General features: G+C 38.4%; 1 protein-coding gene across 5 annotated transcripts in view; it reads right to left on the bottom strand.

The window, feature by feature from the left end:
* The window catches only part of KLHL2 (kelch like family member 2), a 143,520-nt gene that overhangs the window by 29,014 nt on the left and 93,184 nt on the right, over positions 1-21,322 (bottom strand). For all 5 annotated transcript variants that reach the window (XM_007496153.3, XM_007496154.3, XM_056802863.1 and 2 more), the window contains 3 exons: positions 15,989-16,151; positions 2,585-2,694; positions 764-880 (listed from right to left, as the gene is read on the bottom strand). In XM_007496153.3, the coding sequence (XP_007496215.1) occupies positions 764-880; positions 2,585-2,694; positions 15,989-16,151 (390 nt within the window). The remainder of the gene's footprint in view (positions 1-763; positions 881-2,584; positions 2,695-15,988; positions 16,152-21,322) is intronic.

Here is a 21,322-nt window from a genome sequence, read left to right as displayed (position 1 = left end):
CATATGGTAAAGGAGCATCTTGTATTAGGATGCTCTTTGAGTCTGGGACACAGGTGTAATAGATAATATTGTGGGGATTTAATAGGTAAATGATAACTAATAAATCACGTAGTTATTTTCTTTTGCCTACCCTCCTCCCTATATACCTCCCTTCCTCCCTTTTCCTCCTCCTTCTTCAGCCTCCCTTCCTCCCCTCTTCTTCCCTTCAGCTTCCCTTTCTCCTGTTCTTCTTCTGATTTCTAAATCAGTCAGGGTGAGTTAATGATGTTTCAAAAGAAATTACTCTCTATTTTCTTTTATCTTAAGGATTTATGGGGGGAAGACAGGAAAAGATGGAGGATGGAGGTAAGTGGGTTGGGGTTTCCCTAATTCTATAATTAACCTTAGATTGGAGGATATCGAGAGAAATGGTTGATAGGTCTAGTATTTCAGTCACTATCACCAACAGAGCAAGTCAGAGAGATGTATGAACTATTGTCCTTCTTCTTCTGCCTTCCCAAGTCCCAGAGATAAACCCAACTTCTTCCTTCCTTGATTCAAAGGCAACCAGGAAATCCATCAGGACCCTGATTCAAAGGCCACCCCCATCAGCCAAGCCCCAGAATTCACCCAGCAGTTGGTTTGGCTCCAAACTGCCTTTCCCGGTAACATTCCAAATCAGAATCTTCATTTGATTGACAGTCAGGTCATCACTCAGCCACTGCTTCTGACCTTTTGCGGGCCTTATAATTTCTCTCTTCCACACAGGGTTGGGCTTGCTTACCTGAACTAAATATTCCCGGGGAAGCAAAGGTAGGCGCACATGCTCCATCAGTCGGGCCATCAACTCCTGTCTTACATCTTTGTCATGGTTAACCCAAGCAATCACTGCTTCAAACACCTTCCAGAAAATAGAAGGGAAAGGAAAAATCCAATTATAATGACCAGGTAAAATGATTGAGCTGTTTCTAACAAGTGAGAGATCATTGGACTTGAGATTTCATTGATAAAGGGAACTCATGGAAGAGAAAATTTACTCTTCCAAAGTGATTTTCCTTATGTGGAGGCCTGATCGTGTCACACCACTACTCAGTAAACTCCAGTGGCTACTTATACCTCCCAGGTCAAAAATAAATCATCCCTTTAGTCTTCAAAGCCCTTTAGAAGCTGGCTTCTTCCTGCCTTTTTAGGATTCTTACATTTTGCTCCCATCTATAATCCAGTGATGGCAGCCCACCTTCTCATATAGAATAACACTCCATCTCCCAACTGAGCATTATCACTGACAGTAGCCTCACCTCTGCACTCCAAGACTCACCTCAAACCCTCTTTTCTGCAGAAGGTCCTTCCTGGTGGCCACCTCCTCCCCACTACCTGGTGCCTTCCCCCTGAGATGTTTCCCACTGTATGTACATAGCTATTTTGAGTGCTGTCTCCTCTCCCATTAGAACGGGACCTCTTTGAGAGTAGAGCTTGCTTTTAGTTTTCTTTTTATTCCCAGTTTAGCAAAGTGCCTGGCAATCGACTGCTCTCTGACTGATGTGGGCACTTTCTCTACAACTTATAGTCTCAGAGGCCTGCCTAGAACACTCAATGTTTATAGAGTTAAATGTGAAATTTAAGTGACTTGGTCTCAGAGTCAGAATGTGTCTGAGGCAGGACTTGATGTCAGGTCTTCGTGGCTTCAAGGCCAGTTATCTAGCCACTCTACAACACTGGCTGGGGTGAAACACTCCAGTTTACATCAAACAAGTAGCTAGAGTTTATCCATTAAATGATACCCACCAAATTCAGGATTTTATGGACCTCAAGATTCCATTTTCTTGAATTAGTTTATACATAAAGGATGATGACAGAATTCTACCAAGAACACGATCTAATCTTCTCAGACTTGGGGAATACTAATGATGACCCAATAAGAGAGGTGGTGGACAGAGGGTGAAGGGTTTTCCAAGAAAACATAAATGGGTTCTAGAATCATAGGAAGCATTGTTGTTGTTCATTCCTTTCACCTGTGTTCAATTCTTTACGACCTCATTTGAGGTTTTCTCAGCAAAGATACTAGAGTGGTCTGCCATTTCCTTCCCCAGCTCCTATGACAGATAAGGAAACTGAGGCAAACAGAGTTAAGTGACTTGTCAGGGGTTCCACAGCTAGAAAGTGTCTGGGGCCAGATTTGAATTCAGGAAGAGGGGTGTTCCTGGTTCTGGGCCACTGTATCCACTTAAGCTGCCCTAGGAGGCCTTAGAGTTGGTCAAATAGGGGAGCCACGTGGTCAGATCTACACCGAGGGTAAATTGCTTTGGCAGAAGTTGTGTTGGACGGGCTATAATAAAGAGAGACTGAGGCAGGGGGACTAATTAAAAGGTTACTGCTATAATCCAGATGAGTTGTGATGAAGGTGGGAATTTTGTTACAAGAAAGAAAGAGATCAGATTCAAGAGACATTGTGAAAGCTGAAACTGCAGAAGATGGCAACTGACAGGCTATGTGAAGTGATGGAGAGTGAGGAGTCCAGGAAAAAAGGCAAAGTTATTTGATCAGAGAACCTAGAAGGATGTGGTAGAGAGAGGGGAGGGCAGGGGGCCAGGAAAGCACCACTTACCTTCTCTTCTGAGGCTATGGTGAGCTTGTCACTGGAAATTAAACTGCATACTTGTTCTATGCCCAGATTGAGGAATTCCTCACTCAGTACAACATCTGAAAAGTGCTGTTCTGTTTGGGAGTTGAAGAAAACAATCTATTAACACCAATGTTTAATTATCACAGATTTCAGATGGTTCAAAAGTAACCAAAGATCACACATGGTCTGAGTGGCATTATCACATGAGTAATAACTAAACCAAAGAATTGTATTTTGCTTATGCAAGATATTATGAAATAATATGCTTGGGAAATAGACCTTGCACTTAAGAGATTTGTCTTTTAGGATAAAGTCAAATTTTTTTTTAAGCAATAAAACTTGCTCAAACCCTCTATCTTCCAATGCCAGGTATTTTTATTGGTTACTATTCATGCCTGGAATGAATAGTCCATCTCCTTATTACTACCTTCTGGTTTCTCTAGCTTCTTTTGAGTCCCAGCTAAAATCTTACCTTCTACTGGAAGCCTTTCTCAGTCCCCCCTCTCCCCCCCTTCATTCTAGCTTCTTCTCTCTGAGATCATTCCCCAATTTCTCCTTTCTATGGTTTGCTTGTACATTGTTGTTGGCATGTGAATTCCTCCAGGGCAGAGACTCTTTTGCCTTTCTTGCTATCCCCAGCACTTAGACCAATGCCTGACACACAGTAGGTGCTTATTCATAAATGCTTACTACTGTATGACTGATATTGGCTCATCTCTAAATCAATTCTGTTTTGCAGGGGGCAGCTGGGTGGCTGGCTCAGTGGATTGAGAGCCAGGCCTAGAGACGGGAGGTCCTAGGCTCAAATCTGACCTTAGACACTTCCCAGCTGTGTGACCCTGGGCAAGTCACTTGACCCCCATTGCCTAGCCCTTACCACTCTTCTGCCTTGGAACCAATACACAGTATTGATTCTAAGATGGAAGGTAAGGGTTTAAAAAAATTCTATTTTGCATCTTGTAAAAATGTCATTTCCTAAATGAGCCAAAGAATAAGAACTTAGGAGTTGAAAGGGTGTGAGACCCTTAATGGAGAAATCAAAGCACAAGGTACCTCCCTGTTCCACACTTACTTTCACTCTATTGCTTTTAAGAGAATTAATTCTGGAAAAGATCTCCACGACAGAGAGAAAGTGCAAGTTCTGAAAGCATAAAATCAGTGCTGGCCTACCACAAGTAAATAGGGCAAACTCCAAATAGCTGTAAGCCTTGTAAATAACATTTCAGGATTACTTGGCAATGTTTTAATGCTCTACCAGTATTGCCCAACTGATCCATGCTAATGCCAACGATGACTTTTTCAGGTGTTTCAAAAGACAAAGCATTCACTGAAATATCTATCTGAAAACAGGGATTTTCTTCCCTACTACCTTCCAATGAGTCTGATATGAAGTTTCCACATGCCATAATAAATACTTTGTGGCTGGCTTTTAGACACGTCTTTATAAGCATTTTGATACATCAGTTCCAAAGACTAGAAATCCACCTAGATTTATAAGAATGTAGCATCATCATCATCATCATCATCATCATCATCATAACCAATTTTACAAGTTTAAGATTTGCAAAACACTTCACAAACAGTATCTCATTTGATCTTCATAACAAGCAAGGGGGGGTATTATCACAATTTAACATATTGAGAAACTGGGGCTCTCCGGGATACTGTTATCTAGAGTCACAAAGTTAAATAGTATCTTAAAAAAAACTCTTCTCTTCCATCTTAGAATCAACACTTAGTATTGGTTCCAAGGCAGAAGAGTGGTTAGGGCTAGCCAATTGGGTGAAGTGACTTGTCCCAGGTCACACAGCCAAGAAGTGGCTGGGGCCAGATTTGAATGCAGGACCTCTTCTCTCTATGCCTCCCTCTCAATTCATGGAGTCACCTAGACAATATCTTGACAGCATTTGAACCCAGGACTTCTTGGTTCCAAGTCCAGCCATCTTTCCATTCTACCTAAGTTGCCATTGAGTGCACATAATTCAGTCTTTACACAAATAATCAGGGTTCTTAAAGGTTTCTATTTCCCTTTTTAGAGATGTTACATGTTATTAGGGGCTCCATCCTTAAAGTAACTTTTGGTTGTTGTTGTTTATTCATTTTTCAGTTGTGGCTGACTCTTTATGACCCCATTTGGAGTTCTTTTAGCACCACCAGTAGAAACTGAATGTGTTTTACATGAATTCCACTATGGATCCTTGACCTGGCCACCTTCAAGGATTCTCTTTCCTGGTACCCCTGTCATACCACCTTCATAAATTCTGTATCCTCAGACTTCTGCTTTGATGAGATCATATACATTTCTACATCTCATTCTGCTTGGTCTCTTGCTTTTCCCATATAGCTTTTCTATGTTATCTGTTTATATAGAGACAAAAATTAATTCATGATCAAGAAAGGCAGTACATGGAATGATTTAATTATCATCAACAATGCAAAGATCCAAGACCATTCCAAAAGACCCATGATGAAAAAGGCTAGCCACTGCTGTAGAAGGAACTGATAAGAATCTGAAGGCAAGTTGAAGCATTCCATTTTCATTTCCTTTCTGAGTTTCTATGTGATGTGTCTTCTTCCACAAAATGACCTTTATGGAAATCTGTATTGCATGATAGCCCCCATATAGCCTATATCAGATTACTTGACACTCAGGGAAGAAGGAGGGAGGAGGGAATTCAGATTGTAAAATGTCAGAAAACAATTTTTAAAAATTATTTCTGTAGGCAATCAGGCAAAAATACAATGAAAAATAAAGTTGCAAAGGAAAAAAAAACCCAAACCAAAAGGCAGCACATGTAAAAAGGCTATTACTAACACTCTTGGATCTAAATGAGCTTAACTTTAATGGTTCTATAGTGGTGTATGTAGTTATGACTTTCAAATGTCAGAATTAATTGAAACCCCTTGTTTTGCTGCAATGAGGAAATGGCAAAGAATTAAAGGCAGGACCACAGGGTGGGTGGTACTGAAATGAGTACAGAATCATAAACATCATTATTTTTAAAAAAGTGTGCATGTGTCTGTGACTCTGGGTGATTCCCCTTTAAATTAATATCATGGATGAAAGAGTCAGGGGAGAGATCTGGAGTTCCACTCCCTCCACCACTGAAGATCACCAACTCTCCAACATAACTAACTATTATTTTATTATAATTTTTATTTTTCTAATAACAAATTTCCACATAAGTTTCCTGAAGTTATATGATCCAAATTGTCTCCCTCCCTTCTTCCCTAACCCCCTCTCAGAGCTGACAAGCAATTCACTCTGGATTATACATGTATTATCATGTAAAACATACTTCCATATTATTCAATAACTAACTCCTAGGATCCTGGAGAATTGCATGGGACACAGAAAGGTTCACTGGCTTATTCACAGTCAAATAGCTAGTGCATGCCAGCGGTTTGAAAACCTGTAGCATTTTTTAAAAGGGAATTTGTCAGTCATCCCAGGAAAAACCACACCATCTTTGGATGAATTAGACATATAATCTAAGCCATTTGCCATAAGGAAATCTGCCTCTTCTAAGTATACCAAAAATAAACAACAGATTTGATTAAAAATAACCATTTCTGAATGAAGCAATTAGTAATAATTTGGCCCTAATTACACATAAGGGTCAAACTTCATGACTCGGTTGCAAGTCATTTATGCTTTTTAAAAAAATCAGATTAATCTCGACATTCCTTGGTGCTAAGGCTCACATCCTCCTTCGCTGAATTTCTAGTTTGCTGAAGAATGACTGAAAACATGTTTGCTAAGGAACTGGTTCATGAGAACTTCGTGGGAAGAAAAGCTAAGAGGTTGAGTCAGCCCATCTGTTGTTTTATATAACTCGGATGCAATTTAACATTTGCCTCTAGAAACCCACTGTAAGATTCTCTACTACCATTAATAAATACCATGCTAACAAAAAACAACGGTATGTTAAGAGAAAAAAATCACCACAAAGGACTCACTTTCTTTTCTCCTTTTCTCTCAAGGCACAAGTTTGAGCATGCTCTTGCAAGTACTCTTCAGTTTGCCTCTAGTCTTCCTGCTTCTAGTCTCTTCCTTTTCCAGTCTATCTTTTGACTAGCTACCAAGCTCACATTTTAATGCCCATATCAGGCCAAATCACTCCTCTGCTCAACAACATCCAGAAGCTTCCTACTGAGTACAGAATAAAACACCAACCCTTTAGTCTAACCTTGTAAAATCTCCAGGAATCTGACTCCAAACCACCTTATTTCCATTTCCACCATCATTTCCCTTACTGCAATATTCTAATGAAATTTGCTTTTTTCCTGAAATCTTGCTTGTCCTATCTCCATTAATTTGTGAGAGTCCATGCCCATCCCTAGAACCAATTACTCTCACAGCTGATCCTTTCCTTCAGGAAATTTTAGCTCAGGTACCCAACCAGCTGAAAGTGACTTAAAAGAGGTATCAAATACTTCTTGAGAGCTACCAACCAGGTTAAAATGCAATTGGGCAATATTTAACAAAGTAAATGAAAATACAACAGAACAAAGATAATGCTAATGTGTGCTTTCTAAATCAACATATGCAGCCTTCAGAAATCATGGTTTGGTGGCTTTGTTTCTATTTGAGTTAACCACAACTGGTCTAGAGTGCTTTATTTTAATTTCTTTTTTTTTAAACACTTACTTTCCATCTTAGAATCTTACTACCTTAGAATCCATACTGTTTACTGGTTTCAAGGTAGAACAGTAAGGGCTAGGCAGTGGGGGTTAAGAGATTTGCCCAGGATCACACAGCTTGGAAGTGTCTAAGGCCACATTTGAACCCAGGCCTCCCATCTCCAGGCCTGGCTCTCAATCCACTGTGCTATACCTGGCCACCCCATCTTAATCTCTTCTTTTCCCCTATCATATTCTACTTCATATTCTGCTTATTTGGATAAAGTGAAGCTCTCTTATCACAAGGACGTGTTGTTTTACCATCTTTCTATTCTCAGTGCCTAATAGAGAATAGGTAATAAATTTATGTTTAATTGAATTAAGGATGTGACAGAAGTCCCACAAATATCTATTAGGGCTACCTTTCACATGGAAAGAGGGGGCAGTGTGAATACAGATCAGAACAGTATTTATAAGTCCTATCCTCCCTGATGATATGTTGGATATAAACAGCTTAGCCATTTTTTCTGATGATTCTTGGGTCTCCTCATCTTTTTTCCCTGTCTCTAAATGTCTTCTTTTCATCTGCCTATAGATGTCTAGTATATGGATCCCTTCTAGAGATAGTCGATAAGAAGAAATGGAGATTATACCATCCTTCAAAAAAAGATTTTAATAACGATTTTATTTTTATTCATCATGAGTTTGAGTCTTTCAGTCTCACACAGAATAGAAGTACTTTAGTTACTCCTGGAACCAATTCGACTTCTACTTGGGATGGGAACTTTGATTTAATCTGATTCCAACACGGTCTCATTTGCCTCTTCTTAGGCAACTCTGTGGCCCTCCTGCTTTGATGGGCTTGCCATTTTGGTGCCAGACTTCTATGGGAATCCGATCAACTTTGCAACTCAGAACTCCTAAGCCTCAGCATCTGCCATCCTGATTACCCTCTACCATCATGCCAGCTACCAAAAAATTTAATAGTAGAAGTGGATAGAGGCATATGAATGCTTAAAGCTTGCCTACTGTTTGCATATGCACATGAAAGCATATTATTTACTATATAATAATAATAATAATAATGGCGGTGATGGTGGTGATGATGTTCAGTCATTTTGAACTATTTGTAATCCCATTTGGGGTTTTCCTGGCATTTGGGTTTCTTGGATACTGGAGTGGTTTGCCATTTCCTTTTCCAGCTCATTTTACAGATAAGGAAAATGAGGCAAACAGGGTTAAGTGCCCTGCCCAGGATCTCACAGGTAGTAAGTGCCTGCAGCTACATTTGAACTCAGAAAAATAAGTTCTTGACTTGAGGTCTTTCATTCCATTGCTTCACCTAGCTGCCCATAATAATAGCTCCCATATATAACATACTTTAAAGTGTTTATAGGTTGTGCTTCTCTCCTACTATAGAATGTAAGCTCACTGATGGTAAGGATTATTTTGTTTTCTTGACCTTGTCTGGCACGTGGTAGGTACTGAATAAATTGCCTGTCTAGTGATTTACCAAGTCTTTTGGATATTAATCTTCACAACAATTCCAAGAAATAGGTTCTGGTAGTATCTTGATTTACAAAGAGGGAAACTGAGGTGTAGAGAGATGAATAAAATATACTTTCCCATCCGATCAACTTTGCAACTGAGATAGCAAATATCTGAGGTGAGCTTTGAGACTAAGCCTTCTACACTGCAATTTACTGATGTATCTCTTATGGCATATATGTATTCCTTAGGAGAATCATGGGATTAAGAGAAAGGAAACGACATCTTGTGTATCACTAGGACTGACCAACCACTATCACTGCAACTTTCTGGTTCATTTCTGACAGCCTAATAAGAAAAAATGGGCACATTATAAATAAAGAGGAGAAATTAGAAAATTACAATAGTCCTTCATCAGACTACATCAAAATTTTCTACTAACTACATCATCTGAATTTTCCCTGGTGTTTTCAAATCAATGAAGAAGAGCCTCAACTTCCAATAATCTCTTATCAGAAAGTCAAAGGAAAGTCCAGCATGTCATAAATGTTGTGAACTAAAATAAGGCAAAAGAGCTTAGTTTCTTGGTTCCAGGACTGCCAGACTTCAGAAGAGCTAGGAAGATGCTCCTCCAGGCTGGACCTGAAAATTCATAATTCTCTCCATCAGGAAAAATGTTCAGCACATTTAGAGAGAAAAGAGATAAGAGGACAAGAGGATAAAAATAGACAACTCCTCTAACAGGTATCACTTAGAAGGTCAGCATGAATTCTGCCACGAAGTTCTGTATATTACATGCATTCACTTAGTTGGCTCCATTCAAAGAATATTTTATGGAAAGCAAATGACCATGGCAACAGATGGAGGGGGATGGGAAGGGGAGAAAGAGAAGGAGAGATGGAGAGAGACAGAAGATAGAGAAGAGAAAGGAGGAAGAGGAAAGAGAAGGAAAGGATAAGGAAAGGGAGAGAAGAGGAAAGAGAAGAAGGGATGGAGAGGATAGAGAGAAGGGAGAAAAACAAAAAGAGAAAGTGATAAGAGATATGAGCCAGAGATAGAGGTAAGACAGTGAGAAAGAGCCAGCATCTACTCTTTCAAATGTGTACAATGCTGCCCTGAATGGTAACATCTTTGTTATGACTACTACTTTAGTGCCTTTCCATATGTCTGAGGGCAGCTTTAAAAATTACAATGTGGGAGCTTCTAGGTGGCTCAGTGGATAGAAAGTCAGCCTTAGAAACAAGAGGGCCTGGGTTCAAATCTGACTTCAGACATTTCCTAGCTGTGTGACCCTGGGCCAAATGATAGCTAAGGTCCTTTTTATCTCTAGATTTATGCTCCCATGAACTTGAAAAAAATATATATATATACATACATACACACATGCACATCACATATATATTTTTTTATTGGTTGGTTGGTTGTTGTTCTTCATATTCAAGGAGAACCAAAATGACTTCATGGGATAATGTTTTCTGACTTCCAAATAAATTCAATTTAAATGAGGCACAGTTGCACAAAGTCATTAGCTTCACTCTCTCTTGTAAAGTCATCAAAGTCCAGTGGAAGACAAAAATCAAGATGACTGGTGATGGCTCAGGATGCAGTGGATGGCCTTGACTTCTTCAACGCCTAGCCATCTCTAAGCACTCCACAGTTCCTGCTTTTGCAATCTTTATGGCTGTTGGAACAAATCATTCTGATCCATCCCTTCTGCCAGGGGAAATCTTCGCATGCCTCAAGTAGACACCCCCTAATTCACCAAACGGTTTGAGGCCTATTGGTTACCCTCAGTCTGGTTTAGCCTGAGTGCCGAGACAGTTTGCTAAGATGAGGCTTCTGTGCATGCTACAGCTTCTTGGAGCCACAGGTGAGAAGTGGGAGGCAGGTGGTCACCAAAGGAGAAAAGCAGTCTTATAACAGAGGTACTAGTCATAGTGCCTCTTTTAAACCACTTTTATATACATAGTACATAATAATTATGAAAAATAGCCTATGAAAATAATACAAACAGAAGTATAGGTATACCTTCCAAATGGCAATTTTCTCCATTGAGGTTTCCATATGGCATAGGATTGACATAAGAAATTAAATGGGCATTTTTGGAGAAGTTCTGCCAAAGTCACATATGGCACAGAAAAAGTTTAGAATCTTAGAAATGTGCAAACATACATATAGTGCTATGTAATATTGACATCTTTAATCTTTAATCCCCAAAATATATAGTTTCTTTTTTAAAAGTGAAAATAAGCAAGGTAAAATTTGCAAAAAAGAATGTGAAAGCCAGTGGATGACACTGAAACTTAGAGATATCAAAAATGTAGAGATATCAAAAGTTCAGTAACTCAAAATGCATAAAATGTATATACTGTTATATATATATACACATATATATATATGTTACCTGTAGAGTGTTATTTCACTGCTTAATAATACACTGTTTTTTCCCCCTTAAAATTAAATTTGATATAAAAGAACTGTGGTTCTAAGCACTGGTTTTGGGATTCCAAGCGCGTCTACAGCAATCTTTCACATATCTTGTAGTGATCTCTGCTTCTTGAGTAATATATGGATTTTGCAGACTGCAAGGGTGCCAGACCCCTAACTCCCAAAGATATGGAAGTGATACCTGTAGGTATGGCATGACAAGTGAGTAGTAGGAGATAAAAGTGGAAATCTAGGCGGGGCCAGAATCCAGACAGGTTTGAATGTCAATATAAGAGACTCAACTTTATTTGGTAGGGAAGACTGAGGGTTTTCACCTAGAGGAATGAAGAGCATGATCTCAGTATGGCTTTATGAAGGCTAATCTAGTGGGTTGGAGGACACAACTGCAGGCTTGGACATGTGGAAAGATCTTGCGTTCCTCTATATTCCCCAGAAGGATTGTACCTGGTGACTGTGGGTTATTCAAGTTGTGTAAGAAGGCACATCTATCTCATGTAGACAGAGGGTGGAGGCGGGAAGATGCCAGACTACAACCATTGAGTAGGAGGGAATGAACCTTCAGGATAGAGTGGAGAGGAGTCCTTGGATCATTCAAAAGGGGTTGAGGATGGAGGTGCAGTATCCAGACAAAGAAGGAAGGAACAAAGATAACAATGGCTCCAAGATTGGAGAGGACTGCCCATGGAACTGTCTCCACTGGACCCTCTAGAGCCCAGTTGAAATGTTGGTATGATGGTGCCAGAACAAAATTCCCTTATGTATTCTAGGCCTTAGTGTTTAGTAAACAGATTGAAGAGGGGGAGGTTAAACAAGGATAAACTCATAAGAAATAAAGGAGAGAAGGTGAAATGAGGAAGTGTGTAACTTATTATCCTATGTGATTCTATAACAGATTACTAGGAGTTTATTTTCTTCATCATTATTCTGAAATTAATCCAGTTCTGACTCTTGGTTATCAATGTTTACTTTCAGTATTTTTTGAGGCTGGGTCTCCTTATCCTTTCTAGACTGAAAGTAACTCATGGGCCAATCCTACCACTGACTGGCAAAAGAGTTTTGATCTACTCTGTTTCTGACTTGTAAGGTCCCGCCATATTGGTGAAGGACTTAGTGCAGCTGTCAAATGGGCTTTAGACAACTGAAACTCAGCACTTTTGAGCTCAAGCAATCTACCAGCCTCAGCATCTGCAACAATAGGGATGGCAGGTGTGTGGCACCATACCCAATGGTTATCACTGTTAATAGGGGAAGAAATATAGCCTACTCATCCAAGCAAGGAAGGGACTCTTGGTTCTTGTAAGCTCACCCAGCAAAGCACTTGCTGGAGCAGCTTCTAATATGCTACAAATGCTCTGAGTACAAGTCCTAGAAACAGGCTGGACCTGCAAACTCAGGATCAGGTAAACTAAATAGAGTTCAGTTCATCTACATCAAATATGCCACTGAAAGATGAGTTATGTTGAAAAACACTAAATGGCCCTCCATTTGTAGCAACCTCTGCTTCCACAGGTAGAGTGGTACAGTGATGGAAAAAGAGGACACAGGGTGCTAAGAATCAAAGTTTTACAACCATCTGACAAAAATTATCTCAATGATCAACAAAATAGTACACTGCTGCCACCTATGGGGAAGGCAAGCAAGTACCATGGAAGAAATAAATATAAATACCTTCAGGGAATGATGATGAGAGAGACAACATCATCTCTCCTCAGATCCCACTGGAGAACAGGGGAGAGAAAGGCTAATGTCTAGAAATATAAGTGCTTTACAAATAGGTCATTTTATCCCCATAACCCTGAGAGGGAGGGGATATTATCCCCATTTTACAGTTGAGGAATCTTGAAGCAGACAGAGATTAAGTGACTCACCCAGGTTGACACAGCAAGTAAGTGTCTGAGGCTAGATTGGACCTCAGGCTTATTAAGCTTGATTAAGACATCACTTGTCCAGCACTTTGAACCCAAGCACTCTGGGAAAAGCAGTGCTCCATGAAGTGATTCTATTTCCAGTCCAGATCCTGTGGAGAAGACACCTAACTTCCTCACCATCAAAAGATGACCACGTGCTACGGAAAGCCAGGAGGGCCCCAGAGACCCAGGAGTAATGTCATGCCCAAGACCATCATCTCTGCTTTAAGATTAGCCTTTGCAGTCTGGAAACATGAGCCAGAAAATAGAGCCCAGCCACTGTTTCTGTGGTTGTTCCACAGCAACAGCTCGTGAGCACCCAAAAAAGAACTCTCCTGCCACCAAAGTCATTGGTGCTGTCCAACAGATAAACAGCAGAGATGGCTAAGTGTTGATTGGTGGCAATGGCATTCAGGATGATGCTTTCCCATCTCCATTGTAGACTGTCTCCTAGGAGCACAGGATTGTCTCATTGGACCTGCAGAGCTAAAAATCTTCTCCTCCCATTAGAATGTCAGTCTTCAAAACCAGAGGCTCTTTTCTATCGGTATTCCCAGGGCTCATCACAGTGACTTGCACACAGTAAGTACTTACCAAATGCTTTTTCATTTATATATTCACACATGAGGAGCTGAACTACATCCAGAGTGACAATCTCTCTTTATATATGTGTATATATATATAAACATATATATATATATATGTATATATGATGTAAGAAGACAGAAAACAATTTGCAGCTCAATGGAAAGTCAGCTCATGATTTCTTGGAGATGCAAAAAAAAGGAGTTGGCTAATCATCTATGAAGTCAAGGGCAACAAGAAATAAAATTTTACAGGATGGCTGGTAAACATCCCTTGCAATTTTTATGGTCATTTCGGTGCAATGGAAAATGTTTAACCTTTTTTTTGATTTAGTCACGTCCAACTCTGGAATCCCAGCTGGGATTTTGTTGGCTGAGATAGTGGAGAGGTTTGTCATTTCCTTCTCTGGCTCATTTTACAGATGAGGAAACTGGGGCAAACTAGGTTAAGTGACTTGCCCAGGGTCACCCAGTTAGTAAGCTATTTGGGTTTTTCTTGGCAGAGATACTGAAGAGGTTTGTCATTTCCTTCTCTGGTTCTTTTTACAAGATGAGGAGACTGAAGCAAACAGGAGTAAGTGACTTGCCCAGAGTCATACAATTATTAAGTGTCTTGAGGCCAGATTTAACTCAGGAAGATGAGTCTTCCTGACTCCTGACCCTCTATCCATGGTGCCACCTACCTGCCCTATACTAAAAAGATTACTGTTTCAGTGGCTGAGTGGACAGAGAGCCAGGCCTAGAGATGAGAGTTTTTAGGTTTGAATCTGGCCTCAGACACTTCCTGGTTGGGTAACCCTGGGCAAATGACTCAACCCTTATTGTCTGGCCCTTACCACTATTCTATCTGGGAACCAGTAGATATACAGCATTGATTCTAAGGCAAAAGATAAGGGTTAAAAAAAAACTATACTTCACTTCAATAAAAGAACTTGATTAAAATGAAGACTATTAAAAAGTGAAGGCTCAATTAAAATAAAAAAGGTATGGCTTAAGTCTAGAGTGAAAAATCAGTATTTCTCTATGACTAAAATGCACGACACAACAGCTAAAGAAATCTATCAACAGAGCTCTGGGCACATTCTAATTCTGGTGGCAAATTATTCATCTTTTTATTCAGTACAATAAATCTGAATTGGGAGGAAAAAAAGAGAAAATGCACCAGAAGAAAATCTAATTACTTTCGGAAGAGAGGAAATAAAGAAAAGAAGATAGTTATGATATGAGTAAAATAGGAGAAACTCGATGTTCTCTAGAACTTAATTTGGCCATCCTTTCTATTAAGTTCGCTTTCTATTTAGATTTTTATTCTATATGGTACTACTTGTAATCTGCATTAGGGATGAGGAGCAGTTTGAGTCAGGTATCACGGCAGAAAATATGTATATCAGAAAGGGAAAAAATTAGCAACAAATGATGTTGCCCTTTTGTTCTTCTATGATTTTCTAATAAAGATCACTTAGGATCAGCAATGACAATTAGCAGAAAATTTATCTGGGCATTGTAGAAAATACTTAAAAACAAAATAAAAGACTTCTTATCTTCCATATTACTGGGTATTAGTTCCAAGGCAGAAGAGTGGTAAAGGATAGGCAATGGGTTCAAATCTGACCTCAGATGCTTCCTAGTTGTAGTATAACCCTGGGCAAGTCACTTAGCTCCCATCACCTAACCCTTACCATTCTTCTGCCTTAGAACCAGTACACAGTACTGATTCTAAGATGGAAGATACAGATTTAAATAAATTAATTCTTTAAAAACCAACATGTGATCATCTTTAGACACTCCTAACACCAATTTGAAAGTACTTACATAAAAGTTAGCATGGTAAAGTAGATATAAAGTTCTCCTTGGAGGCAATAAGATCTGAGTTCAAGTCCCTCCTCTAAGCATAACTAGTAGCTATGTCACCCTAAAAAGCTGTTGCTCTGTTTCTCTAAAATTATAAGCTAAGTGCAGAGAAGGTGCTAACCTGCATTGTTGGAGGGAATTTCCTCATCCAGGAAATCCCCATACCAATGAAATCTTTACATATTCACTTTGCTTTATGAGTATAATTTAATCCACAGAAGTTTATTTCAGAAGAGCAAAAAATTTCATTTAGAATTAATTTGAAATGTAAACATTTGAATTTAAAATGAAAAATAATTTAAAAGTGAAACTTTATATCACAAAGTATACATGTGTATTTTCAACTCCCTAACCCCAAATGTATAAAAGATAAAAAAACTGGGGCCCAGAAACGTGATTTAGTCTATGCCCTCATGATAATTTCAAGATCATGAATCAGAAGTCAAAAATTCCAGGCTCCCTCCTCATTTGATCACTCTACTTGCCTGCATAGATGTTGGCCTTGTTTAGAAGCTCAGTGCATGCATGCATATCCGCGAAAGCCCGGATTCCTAAACAGTTGATTGGATGAAGTTGAGATTCCAAAAAATCACAACAAGTCCTTTTCACATCCTGTAACTGTAACAGACCAGCTGCTGGAAGAAGTACCTGAATACACACAAAAAAATTACCTTTGGTTAAAATAATAACAATTTATGCTTTTTCCCCTAGAAAAGTACAGTTGTTCTATTCATACTCTTTGATCGAACAATGCCACTACTAAGTCTGTATTCCAAAGAGATAAAAATAAAAAGGGGAAAAGGAACTATTTATACAGAAATATTTATAGTAGCTCTTTTTTTGTGGTGATAAAGAATTGGAATTGAGGGGATGTCCATCAATTGGGGAATGATTGAATAAGTTGTGGTATATGATTGGGATGGAATACTATTGTGGTATAAGAAGTGACAAACAGCATTATTTCAGAATAAAAAAACTAGAAAGACTTACATGAACTGGTACAAAGTGAAATGAGTAGGAGCAGGAGAATATTGTACATAAGTAATAGTAATATTGTACCATGATAAATTGTGAATGACTTATCTAATAAGACAATAAAGGACTCATGACAAAAAATTGCTATCCACCTCCAGAGAAAGAACTGATGGAATCTGAATGCAGATCAAAGAATACTATTTTATTTTCCTTATTTTTTAAAGATGAGTCTCCTATCATAACATGACCAATGTGGAAATGTTTTGCATGATCACATATGTATAATAACCTAGATCAAATTGCTTACTTTTGTAGAGAGGAGAGAAGGGAGGGAGGGAAGAAGGGAGAGAATTTAGAATTCACAATTTAAGAAAATGAATGTTTAAAATTATTTTTAGATGTAATTGGGAAAAAATTTAAAAAGAGAGAAATACAGTTGTTGAATTCAATTTTCTCATGAATGGCTGAACTATTTGCTTATGATCTGCCTGAAATCCTGAACATTCAATGGGAGAAAATGTAAAAATGACTTGCAAGTATTTAGCTGTCTTCTCACGTTGGCTAATCTCCTCATGTCTGGGCATGAAAGTCTCTTCCCCAGATATCATCTTTACTTGATTCTATGAGATGACCCCCAAGATCCCTTCCAGTTCTGATTCTAAGGAAAGAAATACCACCCTGGATTAGATCACTCCCTTCTAGCTCAGCATCCTAAAAATGAAATCAAACAAGATCTGGGTGACTATGACTAAATTTTAACTGCTTTTCTCAAGAGATCTGAGTTGAAGGATGAGAATTCAAAAGCCTCTAGATTACATAACATAAAGCATTGTTTTCCAAAATTAAATTAAATCTAAAGATGAAACCAAGCAGGTTAGAACAGTAAACATTTGAAACAATTAGGCCTTTTTAATTAAAGGTATTATGAATTGGCATTTTTCCATCCCAAAATACTATATCTAAAAATGATGAAACAATATCCTCTGATCAGGATACTAGGATACTGGGCCAGGAATCATTAAGATCTGTGTTCAAATATCACCTAGGGTACTTACTAGTTGCGTGACCCTGGGCTAATTACTTGGGCTTCCAGTCCCTCTCACCTCTAAAAATCTATGATTCTATGGGCCTGGGAACTCTGACAAGTCAGTGGCAGAAAATAAATTTATTTCTGGGCTAAATCACTTCATACAGATCATATTTTTAAAATCAATATGAAAATAAAATATTTGAAAAATAACAAATTGCTATTGAACATCTGGTGTTCCTTTCAAAAAAAATCTTCAAAAGCAATGAGAAGGAACAATGACAATTTCAGATTTTTTGATTAAATTAATGTGAAAAGAACAACAAATCCCAATAGATACCTTCATGAAATGAAGCTCATTTATGCCAAGCTGCATCCCACAGGCAATATTCAGAGTAAAGGAAGAGCGATTAATGTTTATATGCACACACAGTGTATCCCAAAAGTCTTAGTGCTATTTCAAACTTCAGGAGCTCAAAATTTCACCAAGACTTTTGGGATATCCAGTACAGATAGATATGTATTTGTGTATATATGTGTGTGTGCATATATGTGTATGTGTATTTTCAAAACTACATAATGACTTCTAAATGCAATGATTAGATAATCTACTTCCTATATCTGTGCCTCTTGTCTTGACTTTCTGCAGAAGTGTGGCACTATGTGTGTGGAATATTGCATATAATGGCAGGGTTTTTTTCCTTAAAATATTAGTTTTGCTAAAACCCACTCCCTGACTTGAATGTTTATTTTTTGTTACAGGGGATGACTCTCTGGGAGGGTAATGAGAAGAGAGAGATGCTGGGGAACATAAGCAATGAAAAGATATCAATATGATTTTATATACTTTAGAAATTATGCTTCTTGGCATTTCCCAGTTTCTGAAAAAAAAAAAAACAGTCTTCTAGGACTAAAAACCATAACTCTGGATGAGAGCAATTAAGTGTTGATCCAAGATCCAGGATCAGGTAGTCATGATTACAACTAAGGGCTGAGAGGGGACCACCAGCTTGTCTTCCAGCTCCATCTGGAGCTTTAAATCCATCGAGATGGGTTGAAATATGCTTATTGTTGAATTACAGCTGTACTAGAACAGGGACTATGCCTGGGATTTCAGTGACATAGAAAACATCCTCTAGGTGGCACAATACATACAGCACTGGATCTGGAGTCCAAAAGACCCAAGTTCCAATCCCTCTAAGCACTTAACTAGCTGGGGGACCCTGGAAATGTCATTTAATCTTAGTTTGGCTCAGTTTCCTCAGCTTCAAAACATGAACAATAATAATATTTACTCCCTTGTCATGAGGAGCAAATGAGATAATAATTGTAAAGCACTTATTATCACAGTGTCTGGCACATAGTAGGTACTATATAAATGTTATTATAATAAAATTGGGATAAGAATAGTACCTACTTCCAAAAGTTGTTGTGAGGATCAAATGAGATAATAATTGTCTGGCACATAGTAGGTACTATATAAACATTGTTATTGTTATTATTATTATAAAATAGGGATAAGAAATGTACCTACCTCCAAAAGTTGTCATGAAATAATAAGTGCCTAGCACAGAGTAAGTCCTATATAAACATCATTTATTATTATTATTATTATTATTATCATTATCATTATTATAAAATGGGGATAATAGCGCCACTTCCTAAAGTTGTTGTGAGGGTTAAATGAGATAACAAGTGCCTGGCACATAGTAGATACTATATAAAAGTCAGCTATCATTATCAACATTATTACAAGTTGTATGACCCTAGTTATCATCATCTTCATTATAATCATCATTATTAAAAGCTATTACCCTGGGCAAGTCATTTAATCTCTGCCTTGGTTTCATCCTCTGTAAAATGGGAACAATGACAGCACCCACTTTCCCAGGGCTATTTTGAAGAATAAAATGAGATAGTAATTATAAATTATAATTTATAATTATATAGTAATTATAAAGCACTTATCACAGAGCCTGGGGTAGGTGCTATATAAATGTTATTAAAATTATTATTATTATAAAATGGGGATGATAATAATTGTACCTATCTCCCAAGTTTTTGTGAGAATCAAAGGAGATAATAGTTGTAAAACAATGGGCATGTAGTAGGCATTTAATAAGTGTCCATTTCCTTCCTTTACCAATTCAGGGTACAACTCCAAGAATTGCCCGGTGTCCTAGAAGTTAAATCTGCTGCCAGGTCACAGAACCAATATTAACAAAGGTGAGACATGAATGAAGATCTTTGTGGTCTCCCCAATCCAGCATTCTTTGCTCAGCCTTCAGGTCACAGTGACTGCCCCTTAGAGGTCAAACATTCTAATTAAAGGCGATTGGAGAAAGGGAGGAACGTCCTAGTATATTACTTTGAAAAGTGAAAAGAAGAGAAAATTCTGGCAAATGTGGTTCTCTACAAGTTTCTAATGGAAAGACATAACAGAAGCAGAAAGTATTATAATTATTACAGCCAAACCATTTTGCAATGTGTAAAACCTGCTTCATTATGTCATGAAAAGGAATCTCGGTGGAAGGATATAATTAGTTGATTATTTTCAAATTGTAGGTTTTTCTCCTATAGTATAATTGTGCACTGAAGCAGCTGTAAAATAAATTCCAAGGTGCATAATAGTGTAGACATTTAATTCAGCAGGTGCATATGCCTCAAAGTTGAGAAAGTGGCCTTTGAGGCATCATTCCAGCCCCATGCAATTGCACAAATGAGTATAATTTTCAGTCTAATTAAGGGGCGGACATTTAGTTAGAGGCAGTATGGCTTAGTTCACACAGTCCCAGCCTTACCTACCCTAGACTCCCTGCCCAGACAGACAGAGCAGTGTGTGGGATTCTCCAGGCGTCTCCCAAACTCTCACCTCACCCCCCACAGAACCAGAGGACACCTTTCTTCCCCCTTTCTTCTACTCAACACTCCTACTCCTATCCTCAAGGACCTCGCTTCTCAGAAGTGGGAAGGTCTAGGTTCTAGAGGTAATTTGGCTATTGTTCATTGTTTTTCAGTCACGTCCAACTCTTCATGGCCCTATCTGGAGTTTTCTTGGCAGAGATACTGGAATGGTTTGCCATTTCCTTCTCCTGCTCATTTTACTGATGAAGAGACTATGGCAAACAGGGTTGAAGTGACTTGCCCTGGATCACATGGCAAGTGTCTGAGGCCAAATTTGAACCCAGGACCTCCTGTCTCTAATCCTGGTTTTGTACCACAGAGTCACCTCACCACCCCACCACTAAGTCCAAATCTTTAAAGAAATATCAGAATTATACTGCTCTACAATCATGATTCCAGACTAATCTTCTTTCAGTGAAGAGGTGAGGAATTGACAAAAATAGAAATATGATTTGCATGACTTCATACGTATAACTGATATATTGCTTGGTTTCTCAATGGGGAGGGGCTAGAGACAAGGAGAGTTTGGAACTCAAAACTTAAACTTGAGAGCTAAAATAAATAATAAAGCATAATTATTTTTTTTAAAAGGGAATACTTAACAAAATAAATAAAAATGCATTAAAAAAGAAAGGTGGGGAACAATGGGTACAGAATATTGCTTATGTTTTCATGTGTCATCATTTCTCAATCAGATTTTCTTTTCTTTATTATAACAGACAATTCAACAGAGGCATGGAACTGTATCCAGAAATGACAAAATACAAAAAAATGAATACAACTTTAAAAAAAAAACACTGAATAATAAACTAGAAGCTCTGAATTGATCAGAAGAGGTGCTGTTAAGCAGAGTCTCAAGACTTCTTCTATTGGTTCCATAACCATTCTCCAAGCTAAAATTAGAACTCTTCAG

The sequence above is a fragment of the Monodelphis domestica genome, chromosome 6 (genome assembly GCF_027887165.1).
Source record: "Monodelphis domestica isolate mMonDom1 chromosome 6, mMonDom1.pri, whole genome shotgun sequence".
Taxonomy (NCBI): Eukaryota; Metazoa; Chordata; class Mammalia; order Didelphimorphia; family Didelphidae; genus Monodelphis; species Monodelphis domestica.
This window is presented reverse-complemented; position numbering and strand designations above follow the sequence as displayed.